General features: G+C 40.1%; 1 protein-coding gene across 1 annotated transcript in view; it reads left to right on the top strand.

The window, feature by feature from the left end:
* Positions 1-19,901, top strand: part of gna12a (guanine nucleotide binding protein (G protein) alpha 12a) — a 97,921-nt gene that overhangs the window by 22,654 nt on the left and 55,366 nt on the right. Inside the window, exon 2 of the mRNA XM_073060639.1 lies at positions 10,807-11,022. Coding sequence (XP_072916740.1) covers positions 10,807-11,022 — 216 coding nt within the window. The remainder of the gene's footprint in view (positions 1-10,806; positions 11,023-19,901) is intronic.

Genomic DNA, 19,901 nt, shown 5'->3' with positions numbered 1-19,901 from the left:
AAACTTGCACACTAGCCGTGTATTTGCCATATGTACTTCAGCATGTTGGTTAAGCATTTGTGTAAGAAAATGATAATTGTACTGAGAAATAATCTGAACAAATCAAAGTAGATTTAGAGAATGAATATTACAAATTATGTGGCCATAATGGTGGTTATTGATGTTGATTTTTTTTAAAAATATATAGCTTTATTTGTGGAGGAATAAAATTCAGTGAGTAAAAATGATTCTGGAAGGCTTACTATGAAACGTGCAGAGAAGCACCAGGGAAAGGTGTTGTGTTTTGTAACTTCAAAACATTGAACTAATTCAAAGGAAGATGTGGGTAGTCTAAGATATGGGTGTAACTTTAAGCTTACTTTCAGTGAGGCACGAACATATCATGTGATGTATGCAATTAACATTTTTGTATCCAACCCATAACTAACTAAACAAACAAGAATGCTTAATTAAATTATATCCAAGGTTACTCAAGCATTTTTGAAATATTAAATGTAAAACAAAGGGGGTGGGAGGATGAATTGCAGCTGGAGCAGCAAAGCCATATCTTATCATGAAATGACCAGCGAGCATCTGTTTTACAGAAAGGAGAGTTGAGGATTAACCTTGTAGAAAAGACTTAAAATTCAGATGTTTTGAAGAAGTACAAGATTGTTTCTCATATGTTTGGGTGGGGTGGGAAGAGGAATAAAATAAAGCCATCAATGAGATGTATCATCAGGAAGTCTAGGTAGAATATTTTTTAAATAGCTTTACCAGGAAGGAGTGAAAATGTGGAACTTACCACCTTATAGAAAGCTTAACTTAATCCATTTTATAGATGCAAGATAAATCTTTAAAGCAGACATTGATAGGTTTTTAATTAGTGAAGGTATTAAGTGTTATGGGAAGAAGGCAGGAGAGTGGGGTGGGGGGAATAAATCAGCCATGATTAAGTCTACTTTGCCACTCAATAAATCGAATAGCCTAATTCTACTCCTATGCCTTGTGATCTAATACAGTGGTTTCTAAAGTGGGCAGATCATCTCCCCCCCACCCCCCCCCCCCCGAGGCAGTGGGAGTTTCTGAAGGAGTGTTAAGGATAAAGGGAGCAGTGAGGGAGTGCTTGGTAACAAGGGGACAGCTTGGGGATTACAGGCTTGATTTGAGAAGCTACTTAGAAGCATTTGATTCTCAGTGCCTCATAATTGACAACCATGATTAAGTAATCAGCTCATCTCTTGCTAACTGACTGCTCTTTTAGACTTGAAGCACGGTATCATTGTTGAAAAGCAGCATGACACCTCAGATTTCTCATGATATGCCAAACACAGGACTGAAGAAATTGTGTTATTTTTGGGACTGGTCCACAGCCAATATGATTCCCAAAATCTTAATCATGCTTCTATATAATTCCTGAATTAGGATAATGGCATTCAGTGGGATGATTCAGAATATGCCCTTCTGAGTGGTCTTGACTGCATTTCCCTAGCCCACAGCCCAACCAAGATATCGCAGCCCCACTTTATGTATCTTCAAGCAGAGAGTCAGGTTTTGCCTGGTCTATGACGATGTCGTAACTTCCCCTTTATTGATTGTAACGCTTGGACTTAAACAATAAGCGATCAGCCATGCTCACTAATCCATAACAAAAATGGCAGAAATATACCAAATGAAAAAGTGTAGTTTATTGTGGAGTATCTGAAATGTAGATTTATACCATCACTGAGTAGTCTATTCTGTGAAAAACTTTTTCAGATGAGGCAATGAAATCAGCTAGGCTTCTTGAACATTTTGAAGAGAATACACTTAACATAAAGCAAACAAGAACATGACTTATTTTCAGTCACTTTGTGAAAGCTTGTTGGGCACATGGCCAAGTGGTTAAGGCCTTCGAGTAGTGATTTGAAAGTCACTAGTTCGAGCCTCAGCTGTGGCAGTGTGTTTGAGCAAGGCACTTAATCACACTTTGCTCTAGTGTGCGAGGAGTGGCGCCCCACACAGACTTCCAATCTGAGCCTTGTAAGGCATGAAAATGCCCGATGCAGGCCTCTCATGGTCTGAGTCAACATTCCCTCCCCTCCCCTCCTTCCCTGTGAAAACTTTCAGAAACGAAAAACATTTCAAAATGTGTTTCCAGCACCTCAGAACAAAACACTGATGGCTTGCATGCTTCATACATTTCATTGTTCATTACGAAATTTGGAAAGCCCCATGCAATTGGAGAAGAACTGATTCTGGTAGCAGTAAGGGAGGTTCTGGGTATGGTTTTGCGTAAGTTACCAGACCAAACAATTAAAGTGATTCCACTCAACAACTCTTTTCAACAAAATGGCTTCTCTGCAATGTTACTTAATGCCGTTGTTTAACCTGAGAATGTGGAACGTGCACTGTGTAGTATACTGAGGACAACAGAATTTGCTCTGCAGTTGGATTAATCAAAGTTGCCAGGCAATGAATCACTTCTTAAAAGATGAAACCATTGTTCAAGAGTGATTTACAAGGAGACTAGAAACAGATACAAAGGGGCAGCCAGTATTTCAGTTTGTTGAGCAATTTTTCAAAGAGAAGGGCATTCCACTCCCCAACATTCTTGCTTGTGCAACAGATGGGGCACGATCAATGATTGGGCCCTGCTGTGGGGTTATTATTTTCTTGAAAAAAGCTGTACCTAATTTATCTACTATTCACTGTGTATTTCACAGACAGCATCTTGTTCCAAAAAAAAACCCGAAGTTATCAGCTGCACAAATCATTAAATAATGTTATCACAGCGGTAAATAAAATCAAGTCCCATGCTCTCAATTCACAAATATTTCGAAAGCTTTGCATGGAGAGTGATGAACAGTTTGAATGCTTGCTATTGCACACATATGTCTGATGGCTCTCAAAAGTAATCTACCTGAGATTGTTTTATGCACTTTTTGAAACTGTGATAAAATTCTTTGAAGAAGCGACAGCTTCATTCAGTAATTATCTTGAGTATATTAGACATGGCTTTGCTTAGTGATCAGAATTATTCACACAAGTTAAATGAAATCAGTCTTCAATTGTAAGGAAATGTGAATCTTATCAAAGTCAAATCAGTTGTCTTCACATTTTTGTTCAAGTTAACAATATTTAAGTGCAACATTGGCTGTTGCGACCTTTTCCAATTTCCAAGCCTCTGAGTTGGAAGAGGAAGAAAGAATACCAGATGATTATCTTCAAGAATACTGCCCCTGTCTGGGTGAGCTGCATAAAGACATGTCAGAGAGACTTTAGGATCTTTTAATCTAAATCTCAGATTGGGTAATAAATCCATTCCTGAGCATTGTATTGAGGAATTAACAGGAAGGATAGAGGAAGAACTGAACTTGGTACAGAATGACATTGAGTAGAAGCTGAGGCTCAAAAAAATCATATTTTGACTGGTGGTGTAGAAATAAATCTCTGACACTACCCTACATTGAGGAGAATGGTCAAGGTATTCTATATTACCTTCCCAACATATTTAGTGGAATGCGGTTTCAGTGCAGTCACCCAACTTCCAGAAGTGATGAAACAGACTGAAAATTACTAAACGTAGGGATTTCAGTAATATGATGATTTGGCAGGTGAATGCGTGGCTGAAGAACACGGGTTCAGATTTATGGATCATTCCGATCTCTTCTCAGCAAAGTACAACTTGTACAAAAGGAACAAGTTATACCTGAACCCAAGAGGGTCCTATATCCTTGCGGGCAGGTTGGCTACAGTTGTTTGAGAAAGTTTAAAATAATTTGGCCGGGGTGGGGGGGGGGGGCGGTGATGGGGCAAAATTGCATTTCAGAAAGATGAGTTGCAATGTAAAAGGTGGACAAAATCGAAAGGGGTGACTACAAGACTGGAGGTGTCATATTTGAATGCGCACAGTAGGGATAAGGTGGATGAACTTGTGGCACAGTCACAGATTGGCAAGTATAATGTTGTAGTCATTACTGAGTCATGGTTAAAAGAAGATGATAGCTGGGAGCTTAATGTCCAAGGATAGACATTGAATCAACAGGACAGGCATGAAGGCAGATGGGATGGCGTTGTTCTGTTGGTTTAAAAAATGAAATCAAATCATTAGTGAGCGATGACATGGGTTCAAAAGACATTGAATCATTTTGGATAAAGCTAAGGAATTGCAAGGATACAAAAAAACCCAGATGAGAGTCTTATACAGACCCCCCCCCCCCCCAAACAGTAGTAAGGGTCTACAAATTACAATGGGGGATAGAAAACAAGTGCCAAAAGGGCAATGTTACAATAGTCATGAGGGATTCCAATATGCAGGTTCCAATATTGGAGAAAATCGGTTGGTGCTGCATCCCAAGAGGGGGAGTTTCTAGAATGCCTATGAGAGAGCTTTATCGAGCAGCTCATGGTTGAACCCAATAGGGGACCAGTGTTTTGGTGTTGTGCAGTAAACCAGAATTGATCAGAGAGCTTACGGTAAAGGAACCCTTGAGGGCAAGTGATCATATATGATTGAATTTGCCCTGAAATTTGAAAAGCTAAAAGTAAGATGTATCGTATTACAGTGGAATAAATAGAATCTCTCCAGCTTTTATGCTGGCTTTGACTTCTCTTGTTAGCCATGGTTGTGTTATTGTTCCTTTTAGGATGTATATATCCTGTGCCTTCCGAATTGCTTCCAGAAATTCCAACCGTTGCTGCTCTACTGTCATCCCTGCCAGTGTTCTCTTCCATTCCTTTCTGGCCAGCTCCTCTTTCATGCCTCTGCAATTTCCTTTACTCCATTGTAATACTGATACACCTGTCTTTAGCTAATCAAATTTTAGGGTGAATGTGATCATATTATGATCACTTGGTCCCAAAGGTTTTATTTTACCTTAAGCTTTCTAGTCAATACTGGTTTATTGTACAACACCCAATCCAGAAAAGCTGATTAAGAAAACCCTTTACCTTCAATTACAGCAGAAATTTGCAAAAAAAAAAAAAAAGTTGTAATTATCATCTTTTGTGTGTCTGGTTTTAGTGGGCTTCATTTGGAAATTAATTCCATGACTTAAAATCTACTTCAAAGCAATATTGGCTAAAATGAGCAGAAGTTGTTCTGTAGAACATTCTGAACATCAACTTTTCCTATTAAATACTTTTGTTACTATTTTATGTGGACAGGATGACATCTCTTTTTTTGGTCCTTGTGTTTGATGTTCTAAATGTTTGACACTCTGCCTCAAGTTGCTGAGCCAATTGGTGTCGGTGACTGAATTGTGCAGGCATTCACCTCTTGATTCAGCTTCACTTACCATGAGTTCTGATTTGTATATTAACTTACAACTCGATTCATTTGAAATTTTCTGTGTCTTTATTCTGTTCAAGACTTGTTTTCAGTTTTTCCGTTAAACTCTAGTCCATGCATGCTTTCTCTGCAGTTGCGGGAGGTAGTTATTAGCGGATGGCAGTACCACAGCATTGTTCAATCACAAACAAGAGAAAATCTGCAGATGCTGGAAATCTAAGCAACATGCAAAATGCTGGAGGAGCTCTGCGTGCCAGGCAGCATTTGTGGAAGAGTACAGTTGAAATTTCAAGCCGAGACCCTTCAGTAGGACTGGAGCAGGGAAAAAAAAACTTTGTTAAGTCCTTCGTTATCCATTCCATTTTGGTGGTAGAGTGAATGTGGGTTGAGGTAAAGGTTCAAAGGTCCAATTTAATGTCAGAGAAATGCATATAATACACTTCCTCAACTGCTTTTTCTTCGCAAACATCCACGAAAACAGAAGTGCTCCAAAGAATGAACGACAGTTAAATGTGAGAAACCCAAAGTACCCCCCACCCAAGCTCGCCCTCCTGTGCTTAAGCGGCGGCAAGCAATGATCCCCCCCCCAAGCAAAAAAACCGAGTACAAGCATGTGCTAGGTGATAGCAAAGACACAGACTTTGCAGTTACCCCAAAGACTATCGCATTTCATCCAGCATTCGACAAACCACAGGTTCTCTCTCTCTCCCTAATAAGGGAGAGGGAGGTGTCCTCAATTTTCACAGCGAGCGGGAGGCATAACAACAACCCACTGGTTTATGATGTTAAAAAGTCCATTTCATCACTTTTTACAAGCTCTGTGCCCAAAGATCTCAGGTCTTTGGGCCCACAGTGAAAGATTTTCCAGCCTCCCCGACGACACACAAGTCTCCTGCTGTGACACTGACCCTAATTCGCCCGTCTCCAGGGCCCCGAGGTCTTAGGCTATCGATTTCGAGTCAGACTCTGAGGCCGAACAACAGTGGCCGGTCCTGAAACCCTGAGGACGGGTCCCACTCCCGCAAAGAGCCGAAGTCAGCGTGTAACTCCAGGTCAGGGCCTTCAAAAGAACCCTGAATGGGAAAAACAAAGATATTAAAGATAGAAATAGAGCTGTTTCCAAAGATACAAGCAAAGGAGTCGCCGTTTCATGCCATCTTAACTCCACCTCCAAGATAGTTCCTGTAAAAGGAAAGGCTTGGGAGGTTGAATTCCATTGTACTGTATTACTGTCATTCATACTGTCAAGTCTAGGAAAATTTATTTTCCATACTTTTTTTGTATGGGCTGTGTTGGAGAAAATGAGGAAGCAGATAAGGGGAGTCAGCTATTTTAAATTTTCTAGTGCACAGTGGCAAATGGTTGTCAATTTTGAGATTGGTAATGAGTTTCATCCCAGGTTACTGCAGCCTTTTTCAAGGTGCCATTGGTGCTATTGAAGATGAATGCATTCACATCCTTGCTTGGCTGGCAGAAATAAATCACTTTGCACTTTTAAAGAAAAAAACACAACTTTTTTGATAATCTGTAGCAAGACAGCATGTACAATAAGATAGAGGTATTCCTGGTTAATGCTGTATCTTGCAGAATGGAGGTGACATTAGACCCCATTGATTGCCACTCCTCTCATTCATCAGTTTCATAGAACTGCTGCTTTTTGTGGGGGTTTTTTTGTTTTAAAGGGCAGCAGGTGAGGATGGTGAAGTGAAATACAGCAATAACTATATTTGTAACCCTTCTCGCCCTCCACCCATCCAAGCCACCATCTGAAACTTGCAATGGTTCTTGTTGGTTTTGGAAATTCAACTGAAGATGTAGTTGCTTTCATAGCCAGCTTGGGCAATAATAATTTATCTGGTTTAAGATGGCTGCAGACAGTGGCCTGTGGTTTCCCTGTCAGAGTTGAGCTTAATTGCCTGTGCAATATGGCTTTTGCTGTGCGGCTGGAATCCTGGAATCTCACTGGGGCAAGACAGTTGCAGACTGTCTAGGCTGAAGTGGATTTGGAGGCAATTTGAATGGGCAGTGGCAAGGAAAGATCTGAGATTTTGATCAATTTGCAAGCCGAGCTGAATTGGAACGGCCAGGTGAGGTTTGGGTGATTTAAGCACCGGGACAGATTGAAATGGCTGCAGTGTTGGGGTTGGAGTGATAAGTGAGCTGGTTTGGCTCACTGCTCTGCGGGGTTTGCTCATCTGTGCTGGACTGAGGCTATTGCCTTCAACTAGTAGTCTTCTGGATTGGCTGCAGTAATGCCTAGCATTGTGAACTTGAGTTCTGAATGCTGTTTGCTTGCTTTTAATGTTTGCACAATTCTGTCTCTGTGAATTCCCCCACCCCTTTGGACAGTCTTGTTTTTAGTGGGTTCTGTTGTGGTTCTTTGTTTCGTGGATGCTGCTAAGGAGACTGATCTCAAGGTTGTGTAAAGTATATATTTTGAATTTTGTACTTGGTCTAATTGAAGTAAAATAAATTTTAAAAATGTTAATTCAGTGGGGGATCTTCTCAATACAGGAAACGTCTATAGCCTTCAGATTCCAGCTTTTCAGATTGTTGGCCATTATTTAGAACAAAACTTATTAGCAATATACAGCCAGTTTTTATATATTTTAAGTATTTGTGCATTAGTCAAATATAATTGTTCCTGTTGCTTTAATAATCCATGCATATTTATTAAATATTTTGTGTATGTGTGTGCCATTAAGTTTTAAAGCATATTTCATGACACAGTGCTAGAGATCAAGTTCAATTCTGACCTTGGGTGCTATCTATTTGGAATTTGCGCATTCTCCCAGTGACCACCTGTGTTCCCTCCCACAATGCAAAGATGTTCAGGTTGGTAGGTTAATTGGCCTCTGTAAATTGTTCTGAGTGCATAAGTGAGCAGTAGAACTTGGGGAGAGATGTTGGATTATGGGATAAATGTAAGCTTAGTGTACCGTAGATTCCGGACTACAGAGCGCACCTGATTTTAAGCCGCTGGCTCTAATTTTAGAAATAAAATCATTTTTTTAATTGTAAAGGCCGCACCGGATTTTAGGCCGCACCGGATTTTCGGCCGCAGGTGTCCCACGTTGTAATATGAGATATTTACACAGAAAGATATTACACGTGAGGATTTTTTTAACTTTTAATTAAATCCATATGGTAACAAAAACAAATACATATTGCAAATGCTTTTTTTCGAACCGTGCCCGTACGCGGCTACTTTTAAATATACGTTGCGTATACTTCTTTACTGAACAACATTCCAATATCTCCTAACGACTGGTAAAAAATATATATACTGCAGCCTACCAGGAAAAGTTATTGATACCTTTAACTTAAAAGCAGAGTTCGCTCAGATCCAAAGCCGCTCGTGTAATGCGCTCCCCCCTCCTTTCCGTTTCATAGCAAACGGCATTTAAAAGCAGAGTTCGCTCAGATCCAAAGCCGCTCGCGTAATGCGCTCCCCCCCTCCTTTCCGTTTCATCGCAAACCGGCATTTAAAAGCAGAGTTCGCTCAGATCCAAAGCCGCTCGCGTAATGCGCTCCCCCCCTCCTTTCCGTTTCATCGCAAACGGCATTTTCCCACAAGACACCGCGAAACCGGGTGTGTCGTCATAGCATCCCGCGATGTAGTACAGAAAACAAATATAGTTTAAACTAAGTAGGGTAGGTAGCACAATGCTTCGAGTGTTTTCCATGTTGATGAGGGTGAGTACAAATGACTAATTTACAATAATTTAATTGTGAAAGTGCGCTTGATTTATCGTACAATTTCATTGGACCTCTGTGAACTACTCATCAATTTTATTGGTCTACTGTTACGAGGCAAAATGTTTACGAGGCGGCATGAAAAAAACCATGCATTAGCCGCTTCGGATTATTGGCCGCAAAGTTCAAAGCTGTTCAAAATGTGGGAAAAAAGTAGCGGCTTAAAATCCGGAATCTACGGTAAATGGATGGCTGATAGTCGGGTGTGGACTGGGCCAGTAGGGGATAATGCAAAATACAGGCCCTGTGACATTAATGTATCAGTCTTGGGCTCATCTATCCAAACTCAAACCTGAGAAAAGCCCCCTGTTGAACTCGGTCATGTCATCACTGACAAAGCCAGTGTTCATTGACCATCTCAAAAGCAGTAGTGTGTTTTTTTAAAGAATTGGCCATTTTTGCTTGGTTTGAGTTAGCAGACCCAGATAAGATTCCTCCCCTGCCCTGGAATAAATGAGCTTATTGCAGCAGCCCTTGCTTTTTTTGTTCACTTGTTTCAATTTTTTTTTTTGAAATTTCAGATTGAGTTGAATTTGTATTTTGCAACTGAGATTTAAACACTGGCCTTTGGATAGTTAGTCCAGGCCTCTGGGTTATTTTGCTGCTGTGCCATCACTGAATTCTCATATCTCATTAGGGAGCTTTAATTCTTAAGATTTTCTTACAAAGACCTGCAAACAGAGAATGTTTGCAAACAGGGCCGTGGGTAGAGATTATAGTGAGGGGGGAAAAGAGAGAGAAAGAGAACCAGACTAAAATAATAGATAGGGATGGGGGTAAGGGTGGGGGGGCAGGGGTATCAACGGAGGTCAGTGAGTTGGATGTTCATGCCGGCAGGAAGGAGGCTACCTAGGCGGGAGATGAGGTATTGCTCCATCGACCTGCGTGTGGCCTCATCTTGACGTTAGAGGAGGCCATGGACAGACATGTCTGAGTGGGAGTGGTCTGTGGAATTGAAGTGTGTGGCCACAGGGAGATCCCGCCACTGCTGGAGGACTGAGCGCTGATGTTCGCTAAACTACAAATTTGGAACCAGCTGTTTTTCAAGGGCAGGGCATTTGAAAAATGATGCTTTACTGGAGGTTTTAGATGGCCTCAATGGACATTTGGTGAGGTTGGTTTATAAAGATTGATGTAATAACCTGTTGGAAGAAGGATGATTTGCTAAAATAGTATTCTTCAGTGGGCATATGATGAGACAAAATAGTACTTTTACAATAGCTGATGGTTGGAAGAGGGGTTAAGTGGGGCTGTGAGTAGATAGACTTGGCTCCATCTGATGTTTGTCAATATATTTCTTCACACGATGCCTTGAGCTACTACTGAAGGCACAGTGTTGTAGAGAAATAAATACATTCTTTGCGTTTGGGCTGGAAATTATAAATTTGAGGCCATGCAGAAGTTTTAAAGTGAACTTAGCTGTGTGAGTTTGTGCTTAAGTGAGGGTAAGTAGGACTTCGAGTACATTTGGGATATGCAACAGAATTTGAAATTGCCTGTGCTTTATGGAGGGAGGAGAATAGGAAGCTAATCATGAGTGCTTAAAGCCAATGTTTGCATTGATTGGCACTTGTATTCTAACTTGTAAACTTTGAACTTGGGCCAATATAGCATGGGAGTTGAAGTTGAAGATAGCATTGGATTGTCCCTTTCAGTGATCTTTTCAATGACAGAGTTAAATGAAGACTAAGTCCTGGGACTTGACATTCTAGTCATGAATTTTAAAAAAGCAATGTGGAGGTAAAAATATCTGATTGTGGCGCAATGGTGATTTTTTTTTTTATTCCTGTCCTTTTTAGGGTATGAAGGTCTTGGTGGATGCAAGAAACAAGCTGGGCATTCCTTGGGAAAATAGTGAAAATGAAAAGCATGGAATGTTTGTTATGGCATTTGAAAACAAATGTGGAATGCCAGTGGAACCAGCCACATTTCAGTTATATGTGCCAGCACTGAGAGCCCTCTGGCAAGATTCTGGAATCCAGGAAGCTTACAACAGAAGGCGAGAATTTCAACTGGTAAGATAGATCCTAATGTGATAAATGCATTGAAGATCAGTATTTGGGAGAGAGATCAGTTGAATGACCTTACCCAAACTCTCCTATTTAGTGTTGGATTAAAGGTTTTCCAGTATCCTCACTATAAAAAAAGAATATGTTCATCAACTGACAGATAAGTCAGGTGCCACAGTAGCATAGCAATTAGTGCAATGCTGTTACAGCTCAGGATGTTTCGGAGTTCAATTCCAGTGCTGTATGCAAGGCTCTGCTTTCCTCCCATAGTCCAAAGAATAATTGCTCATTGTAAATTGTCCTGTGAGTTAGATTGGTGGGTTGCTGAGTGGTGTGGCCTGTTGGGCAGAAGGGCCTGTTCCGTATTGGATCTCTAAATAAGTAAAAGTCAAAACAGTTTCTTCATTAAAGTTATCTGTTTCTGTTTATTAATGTTTTTCTGCCTCATTGCTTGTCAATTTCTTTAACTGAACATTCTGTTTGCTAATACTTTGTATTTAATATTTCAGTATTTGAGTAATGTCAATGTATTTTTGATTTTAAGCATTCTTTGTTTACATAATACATTACGGATCATATGTAAAAGAACATAAATAGCATGTGTCATTACACCGCCGCATAAGTGCACCTTAATTAAAGTAAAAGCAAAGCTAGACTCTCATTCCCAGCTCCTTTTTATTTTTCCTTTCAGTTAGTTTTGTGTTTTAGAGTTGTGTTTTGGATATAAACCTGAGATGACTGTCTACCTGTTGAAGCACAGTGAGGACATTTGAGTTTTTTTTTTAAACTGCAGCAAGAAATGTTAGAGTAAAATAAGCAGCAAGGCATGTGCATCTTCAGTAACAGGCAGGGATGGTCAAGAAACAGGACAAGTTCAGGGGTTCATAAGCAGTGAATTCCAGGTGATAATCATTAAAATAGAGCAGAAATGGCTGGCCACGTTGGAAAGATTGATGTGTTTGAATTACACAAAAGATAACTGGATGTTGTATATGGAGTGGATTGAGCTGTATTTTAAAGTAGTTGAAATAGCCGATGGAAAAACAAGTACCATAATTGCTGAGTGCATCGGGTTTAAAGACACACAGTTTGCTTCAAAGTTTAATTGCTTCAACTAACCCAGCTGAAATGATCTTTGCTGATATTGTGAAAGAAATGCAAGAACATTGGAATCAAAACTGTTGTTCATTGTAGAACGCTTTGGGTTTCATAAGTGGAATCAAAAGGAAGGGAGACCATTTAAGCATGTGTGGCTGAATTGAAGAAATGATCTGAGCATTGATAGTTCAATAATGAGGTTAACGATGCACTGAGAGATTGTTTAGTTTTGCAAGCTTACAAGAAAGCATTTTAAATGGCTCCTAGCTGAAGCACAACTCAAATTTTAAAAGAGCAGTTGTAATAGCCGTATCAATGGAAATAGGTAGACATAGTTGAGTTGCAATCTGGAATGAAAGTGAACATGAGCAAAATTGCATCTTCTAGGCTTTTAGACGAAGGCCTACCTGGCCGAATAAGTTGTGATACTGTTGTGGCAGGGTCTCACACTTGACCAATCTGGCACATCGGGCAGACAAAAATAAATGGACTGTGCAGGGAAGAGAAAGATTAAAAAGTCAACATGCAGTTTCAAAAAGAGCACTAATCTGCATGCTATTAAGGGAAAATCTGATAATGGTGAGAGTTGCACAGGACAGTGTAGCCTTGAGATCTATAACGTAAAAACTAACAATGAACAAACAATATGTCTTATACCAGTGTCAACCTGTAACTGTTACCTGCTCAGTTGAGGAAAAACACCAGAGACACAAAATTACCTCTGAAACGGTTTTTATTCAGAGAGGAGTTCGCAGCCCCATGCACTTCGGGCGTAAGGTAGCCAACTCCCAATTTGTCGGTTTACAAAGGTCATACTTATACCCAAAAGCAGGGTACTACATTCGCAAATATGGTTACCCATTCAAATTCATCAATTGATTGGCTATTGCATAGCTAAGCAAGCGAAATACTCAGAATTTAGCAAAGGTTAAAGTGTAATACCTAGAATTAATACTGACTTACTTCAGGACACTTGAAATAGGTATCCTTAAAATATTTTGCCAAGCACATTGTCTTGTGGTTGTAGGTTCCCTTTTCCTTGTGGTCTCCACGTCTGGCCTGGCACCTTATTTTAGCTACCTCTCCTTGCTTCCCCAATGACATACCTCTGTCTTGTCCTGTCTACATATTTTGCTACACTTAACCCTCGTCTACCCCTCTACACGTACCCCTTACCCTCTTCACATTCTCACCAGAACTGAATGGCCAATTAATTAAAATGGAATTAAACACTGTTTTGGCTGTTTCAGTCATTCCACAAAATAAGTTTGAATGGAAATTTTAAGATACTGAACTGAACACTGCAGATTTCCAACTAAGAAATTATACTGCAGAAAAGCTCATTTCTGTGTGAATGACATTCCTAACAGTGAAATACAGTAACCAACAAACCACATTGGGCTTGTATGTGGTAAAATCAGGAGGGCCAGCATTGTAGTGGTACGTTTGGCTGAGACGGTTACAACTTGATTGGAGATCCGTCTGCCGTTTGTGTGTCACATCCCTGCAATAGTCACAGAAAATGAATTAAGAAAGGTATTGGATAATCAGCTTGCTTGTTATGAAGCAGGTTCATGGGTTTTGGAAGTGAGACAGAAGACACAGATTACAAATAAGGACATTGACCATTTATTTAGATACAAACAGTAAAACACTCAACCAGATATCTAGGCCAACTAAGTCAAGAAATCCACAACACTAAACATTCAGTAATACTTCAAACTCAACAGGTACTACATTAATTCTCCCCAAGTTATACAACTACAAAATTAAACATTCAAAAGATAGATACTTGGCCAAGTGTGCACGTGGCCCCTCCTATATCTGCAGCATACCTTCCCAATGATTCTTCAGCATGGGTCGTGGCCCCAGTGTGAAGATGAGCCCTTGGAGACAAAGGAAAGACGGCCAGTCTCTTGCACGTGCTTTTCTTGTACTCCTGAGGAGCCATGGCACACAAGGCAACCAATGGGAAAGAGCTGCTGCATCCTTCAAATGGACTAACCAGTGATTGGCACAGTGGAAGTGGCTTTCGGCCAGCAAGTAAACTATCCCTTTACATTACACCATGATCCATTGCCCTACAGAGGGCAAGCAAGTGTGGGTGCCAACCTCTGTACTTCTGATTGGAAGGCGTATTGGACCAAGATAGGGCCATGACGATCAGAGGGATTGCAAAAGTGATGAAAACAGTGGTCTGCCTACAACGGTTTTTGTAGGCGACATATCTGAGAAAGCTTTTGATATGTTAATCAGGCTTGGTGTTAATCTGGAAGAGAGAATCTAAGAACCAGAATCTATTCTGTGTGTATTAAACAGCATGCATGAACTTCAAGTGGGAGACAAAAAGCTGCTTGTAAAAGTAGACACCAAGACTAAAGTTCAGCTGGATGAATGGAAAGCCAGAAAGCCAAAGGAGATAAGACAGCAGGATTCGTCAAATGTTGTGGATCATGAAACCAAAAGGAAATATCAGATTGTAAATGGAGCCATTGAAGTATTCTTTTATTAATCCTTCTGCGAACTAAATACACCTCCTCAAGATCAAGATGCACATCTTAGAAAAATGGAAAAGAAAGAGGATAACATATAAGTGCTATGGGAATGGAAGAGGGTAAATAAGACCTAATTTCTCAATTGGCAATTTTAGAGATGCTCAAGAAACTAGAAGAAGAAAAAGAAATGTGAGGGGGAGAGATAAAGGTGTTAGAAAAAAAACTGGGATCTGGAGAAAAGCAAGGATTGAAGTAGATCCAGTGAGAAAAGAAGAAAGGTGCCCAAAGCAGGGAGCTATGTTGTGTATTTAATATTTGAGTAATATTGTAAATTGTTTAAGCATTCTTTACACGGGTATAATACATTATGGTTTATATGTAAAAGTATGTAAATGTCATGCATCATTATGCTACCACGTCATATGTGTGCACCTTGCTGAAAATAAAAACAAAGTTATACTTGCATTCCCAGCTCCTGTTTCCTTTTCAATTAGTTTTTTTTGGAGTTACAAAACAGCTAAAGATGGTTAAGTGGATGGGTTTGCATGTGAACTGCTTTTAGTGAATGTTTAGGAGATAATTTAAAATGGAATTGGTTATTGTCATGTTTTGTCATGATACTTGGTCGTGCATTTTGGTTAAGAGCAGAATATTCTCATAGTTCCAAGTATTGCCAAATGCTATTGGTCTCGGCATACATTTAAGCAATTGATTAATACAGTATTATTCTTGATTATGTTAACATTTTTTTAACCTTTAGAATTCAAAAGTGCCACTATTGAAGGAATAATAGACTGTAGCAGTGCATGATGCCAAGTGCAGTGGTCTTCTAGAATGTTGGATCCTGGACTGGCAACAAAAGTTAGATTCCAAGTCTTCACTGATCCTTGCACTAAGTCTCTTCTATTAATAAATTTGGAGGGAAGGGAAACTGTCTAGACGAAGTTTCTTCCCACACACCAAGGATGCCTCCTTGTGGCTTGTCCTAAGTTGAAGCATTGATGAGCTCTGAGGATTTTTGCCAGCTGTACTGCAGCAAGCAAGAGACTTAGTTTGTAACTTGGCACAGATCAAGTTTTCAATCTGGGACTTTCCTGATTGTGTTTGGCTTACTAGTACATGACAAGAAATTTTACACTTTAAACTTTTATTGGGGGGGGGGGGGGGTTATGCTCTATCTTTAACTATTTCTCCTTTAGAAAATCATTTCTTTACACAAAGTTTTGTTTAATCAAGAGTGTAATGGTTTTCTACATGAGCAACATGTGAATAAGTTCTTGTGGCACACAGCTTTAGACTTCATGAAATTTTCACCTCTGAAATGCCACTGAAAAATGAGAAGAAAATACCTTTTCACAGAATCCCATCTTGATGGTTGTTATCTTAAGTGCAGTACCATGGATGTACTTATATTAACATGAGTGCTTATAACAATCCTTTTGCAATATGAATGTACAAAAATACTTCAAAACTTGCTTGCTTGAGAGATCCAGAGTTCAAGACAACTTGGAAGCTGGCCATTCAGCCACTGATTCTATACCCACTATCTACAAGACCTACAAGTATCTGGGAGTACAGTTAGATGAGAAGCTAGACTGGACTGCCAACACAGATGCCTTGTGCAGGAAGGCACAGAGTCGACTGTACTTCCTAAGAAGGTTGGCGTCATTCAATGTCTGTAGTGAGATGCTGAAGATGTTCTATAGGTCAGTTGTGGAGAGCGCCCTCTTCTTTGTGGTGGCGTGTTGGGGAGGAAGCATTAAGAAGAGGGACGCCTCACGTCTTAATAAGCTGGTAAGGAAGGCGGGCTCTGTCGTGGGCAAAGTACTGGAGAGTTTAACATCGGTAGCTGAGCGAAGGGCGCTGAGTAGGCTACGGTCAATTATGGATAACTCTGAACATCCTCTACATAGCACCATCCAGAGACAGAGAAGCAGTTTCAGCGACAGGTTACTATCGATGCAATGCTCCTCAGACAGGATGAAGAGGTCAATACTCCCCAATGCCATTAGGCTTTACAATTCTACCGCCAGGACTTAAGAACTTTTTAAAAGCTATTATTAATGCTTTTTGAGATAGTGATTTAGATGCATATCATATTTTTTACTGAGTTAAGTATTGTATGTAATTAGTTTTGCTACAACAAGTGTATGGGACATTGGAAAAAAAGTTGAATTTCCCCATGGGGATGAATAAAGTATCTATCTATCTATCTATCTATCAAGAACAACCCATCTATATGAATCCTTTCTTTTCCCCCCAGTTCTTGGCCTATAGTTTAACGTTCGTTAGGAATTCAAGTACTCATCCATATACAGGGGCTCACAAAGTTATGGGTGATCTGACTTGCAGAAATCCGATGTGATGCAAATTTTCCTGTTCAATTTTGTGAAGCATTTTACAAGCTGTTATTAATTTTAAAGTCCTGTGGTATTAATAATTGGATACAGTATATACTATTGGTTTAATTATGCCTGGTGTAAGGGTGATTTAAATAAAAAATTATATCAAGTATTTGTAGAGCAATACAATATGGGTAATAGTAGAAAGAGGATGGTGTGCATTTCTGTGGGCAGTCTGGAGGCAGCTTATTCCAGACAAACACTAGGTGGGGAAAGAAAAACTTCTCTTAAGATCCCATCTAAAGCTTCAACCCCTTAAGCATGTACTCTTGTATGTGTGTCTGCAATGAGGAAAAGCTTATTAACCTCTTTACCCAGGTTTCAGCCAAGCAGCTGACATTTATCGCTCATCCATGCAAGACATCTGCACTTAGCTTGAGTGAATCATCTCACAAAAGCTTTCTTGCTGAAACTGCTCAAGCTTGTGGCGAGGCTTCCATAGGCATGGGCCCTTTGGAGGGTGGGGGGCATGGTGTTGCATGGTAGGCCCTGAACGTGCTCTTAATGAATGCAGAAAGGGCCACTCTTCTGTCTCAGTGGGTGATCAAAACTGTCAAAATTTGATGAAAACAATCAGAAATGTAGAAACAGTCAAGTTTCTAAAATGAAAACTCTTTGATTTTTGAATTGAAAATACAAATTGCTGTAAAGTAGAAAACAATATTTTAAAATTGAAGTCTTAATGCAAATGACTTGAATTTGCTTTTCTCTTGCATCCATTTTTCATCAGAATTAATACTAGGTCTGCACCAAGTTAACTTGATTAAAGTTCATTAGACGGATTCCTACTGTAATTACTGAGGAATTGTTGGATATTTGCCTCCTGGGCAGCTAATTCTCTGAAGTATAGCAGTGGAATATGATTAGCAAGGCTGCAGTAAATAAGAAGTTTGGAACTTGTTTATTTCCTTTTGCCCATGAACGAAACTTTGAGCTCCCTGATGTCCACAAAGGGAGATGTTATCAATTCCATGTGTAACTGCTGGTATTTATAACTTAAAAATTATAACCCTGTTCTCTAAGATTTTTGTATTCTCTTATCGCCTCAAAACTGAAATTAGCCCTTTAAATCATCCAGCACCCAAATTTGTGTATGTCTCTTCACTGCAACTTTGTCATTTGAGTGCTATTCTTAGGGAATCCTAATCTTATTGTAACACCCCCTGAATATTGACTTGGCATCTGATTAGCAAAGTTGGTTTTTAGCTGCTTTCAGAAGGTTAATTCTTGGTGTGAAGGACAAGATGGCGTCAGTGACCAACAGCGACATCCTGCCGACAGCTCATGATACTCTTCTTCTTTTAAGTATACTTCTCCTGAACTGTGATCACTTGCAGCCTGTAATTTCCATTTTAAGGACATGTATTTTTTTTTGAGCTAGTTAAATGATTTGGCACTTTTGTGATCTCCTGTCGTACTCTTCGAGGTTGAGAGCAGAGCGTGCAGGACAGCCATCGGTCCCTGATGGCTGAATACAAACCCATGGTCAGCTCTATTACTCCGTACTGATTAAAATATCAAACAAGTTTAAAACTGACAAGGATGAGAGCAGAAAACAAATGGGTGTTCAATGCCGTCTGCCTGCGTTTGACCCTCTTGCTGCTGCCCGCAGAAGGTGCAGGGGCCTTGGGTCCTACGCTGCAAGGTTTGATTGTGTTGGCAGCTCAATGGCCATAGATGTAGATTCTTTTTTGGGGACCTTATGATTTGATGCTTAATGTCCTCTATACTGAACACAGCTGTGGGCTCGCGTTTGGGGACTCTGTGTTTCATGTTCCATGTGTTTTTACTTACTCTCTCTTTTTAACTACGTGCATAATTTGATTGAGGTGAACTGACGAACTTAGTGGTTGTGGCTCATGGACCATTTCGGGGAGTTTGTGGTTTGATGTTTAATGTTCTGTGTTTTTATTTGCTTCCTTTCTGCTATTTGCACAAGTTGTTCTTCTTCATGTGTTGGGTGTTTCATGGTCTTCATTCTGTTGTGTTTTCCTTTAACCTACGGTGTTTCTTTGTTTAGTGGCTTCCTGTGGGAAGACTATTGTCAGGATTGTATGAAACTTCTTGCTGGCGTGGGTTTTGCTATAAGTGTTCAAAGATGAATTTGAGCAGATTTTGCTTGATGCTGATATAATTGCATGCAAAAGTCAGGTGATCGGCCTCTGGGTCACTGATCCTCTGGAATCTGTTTGCATGATTTTAGGGTTCAAATTAATTTCTTGGACCTGGTAAGGACAATAAGAATGTTATCTTGTCTCCTAGGTAATTTATTTGGGTTATTAGTTGGAATGAAGGAAATTAAGAGGGAATCCCTTTTGGACCTTGTGGTCTTTTGCTTGCAGCTTATAAATACTTCTGCATGGAAAAGTAATTGAACATCACGGCCAATGGTGACATCCTGCAGACAGTTCGCGAACTACTTTTATTACTACTTTCAAATGTGATTCTACTACTGAACTGTTTTAGTACTACTAAACTGTTTGGAACCTACGATTTGCAATTTGATGGTGCATTTTTGGGGCTGATTGTGCGATCTGGCACTTAGCTGTTTCTGAGGGAGTTCAGTGAAGTTAGGAGCAGAGTGTGCAGCCTGGAAGCATGGAGACAGGGCACGGCCCCAAGATTGACTCCGTTGCTTCTCTCCGATTGGGGCATTGAGCAGGGTTGAATTTGCCGATGATGATAGCGGAGGATAGAAGGGTGTTCAGTGGTCTTCCTCTCCTTCTCGTGAGTTGCTATCCGAGGAAAGCGCGGGGATCTTGGGTTCTACTTTGCAAGGATTGATTGCCAAATCTCATGGCTGTGGACTCATTTTGAGGGACTTTGAGGTTCATGGTGCATGTGTTAGTGCATTCTGGTTTCTGCTTTTTTCCCCCTCTTTTTGCTGTTT

This window comes from Hemitrygon akajei, chromosome 11 (genome assembly GCF_048418815.1).
Source record: "Hemitrygon akajei chromosome 11, sHemAka1.3, whole genome shotgun sequence".
Taxonomy (NCBI): domain Eukaryota; kingdom Metazoa; phylum Chordata; class Chondrichthyes; order Myliobatiformes; family Dasyatidae; genus Hemitrygon; species Hemitrygon akajei.
The sequence above is the reverse complement of the archived record's forward strand: the minus strand, read 5'-3'. Positions and strand labels throughout refer to the sequence as shown.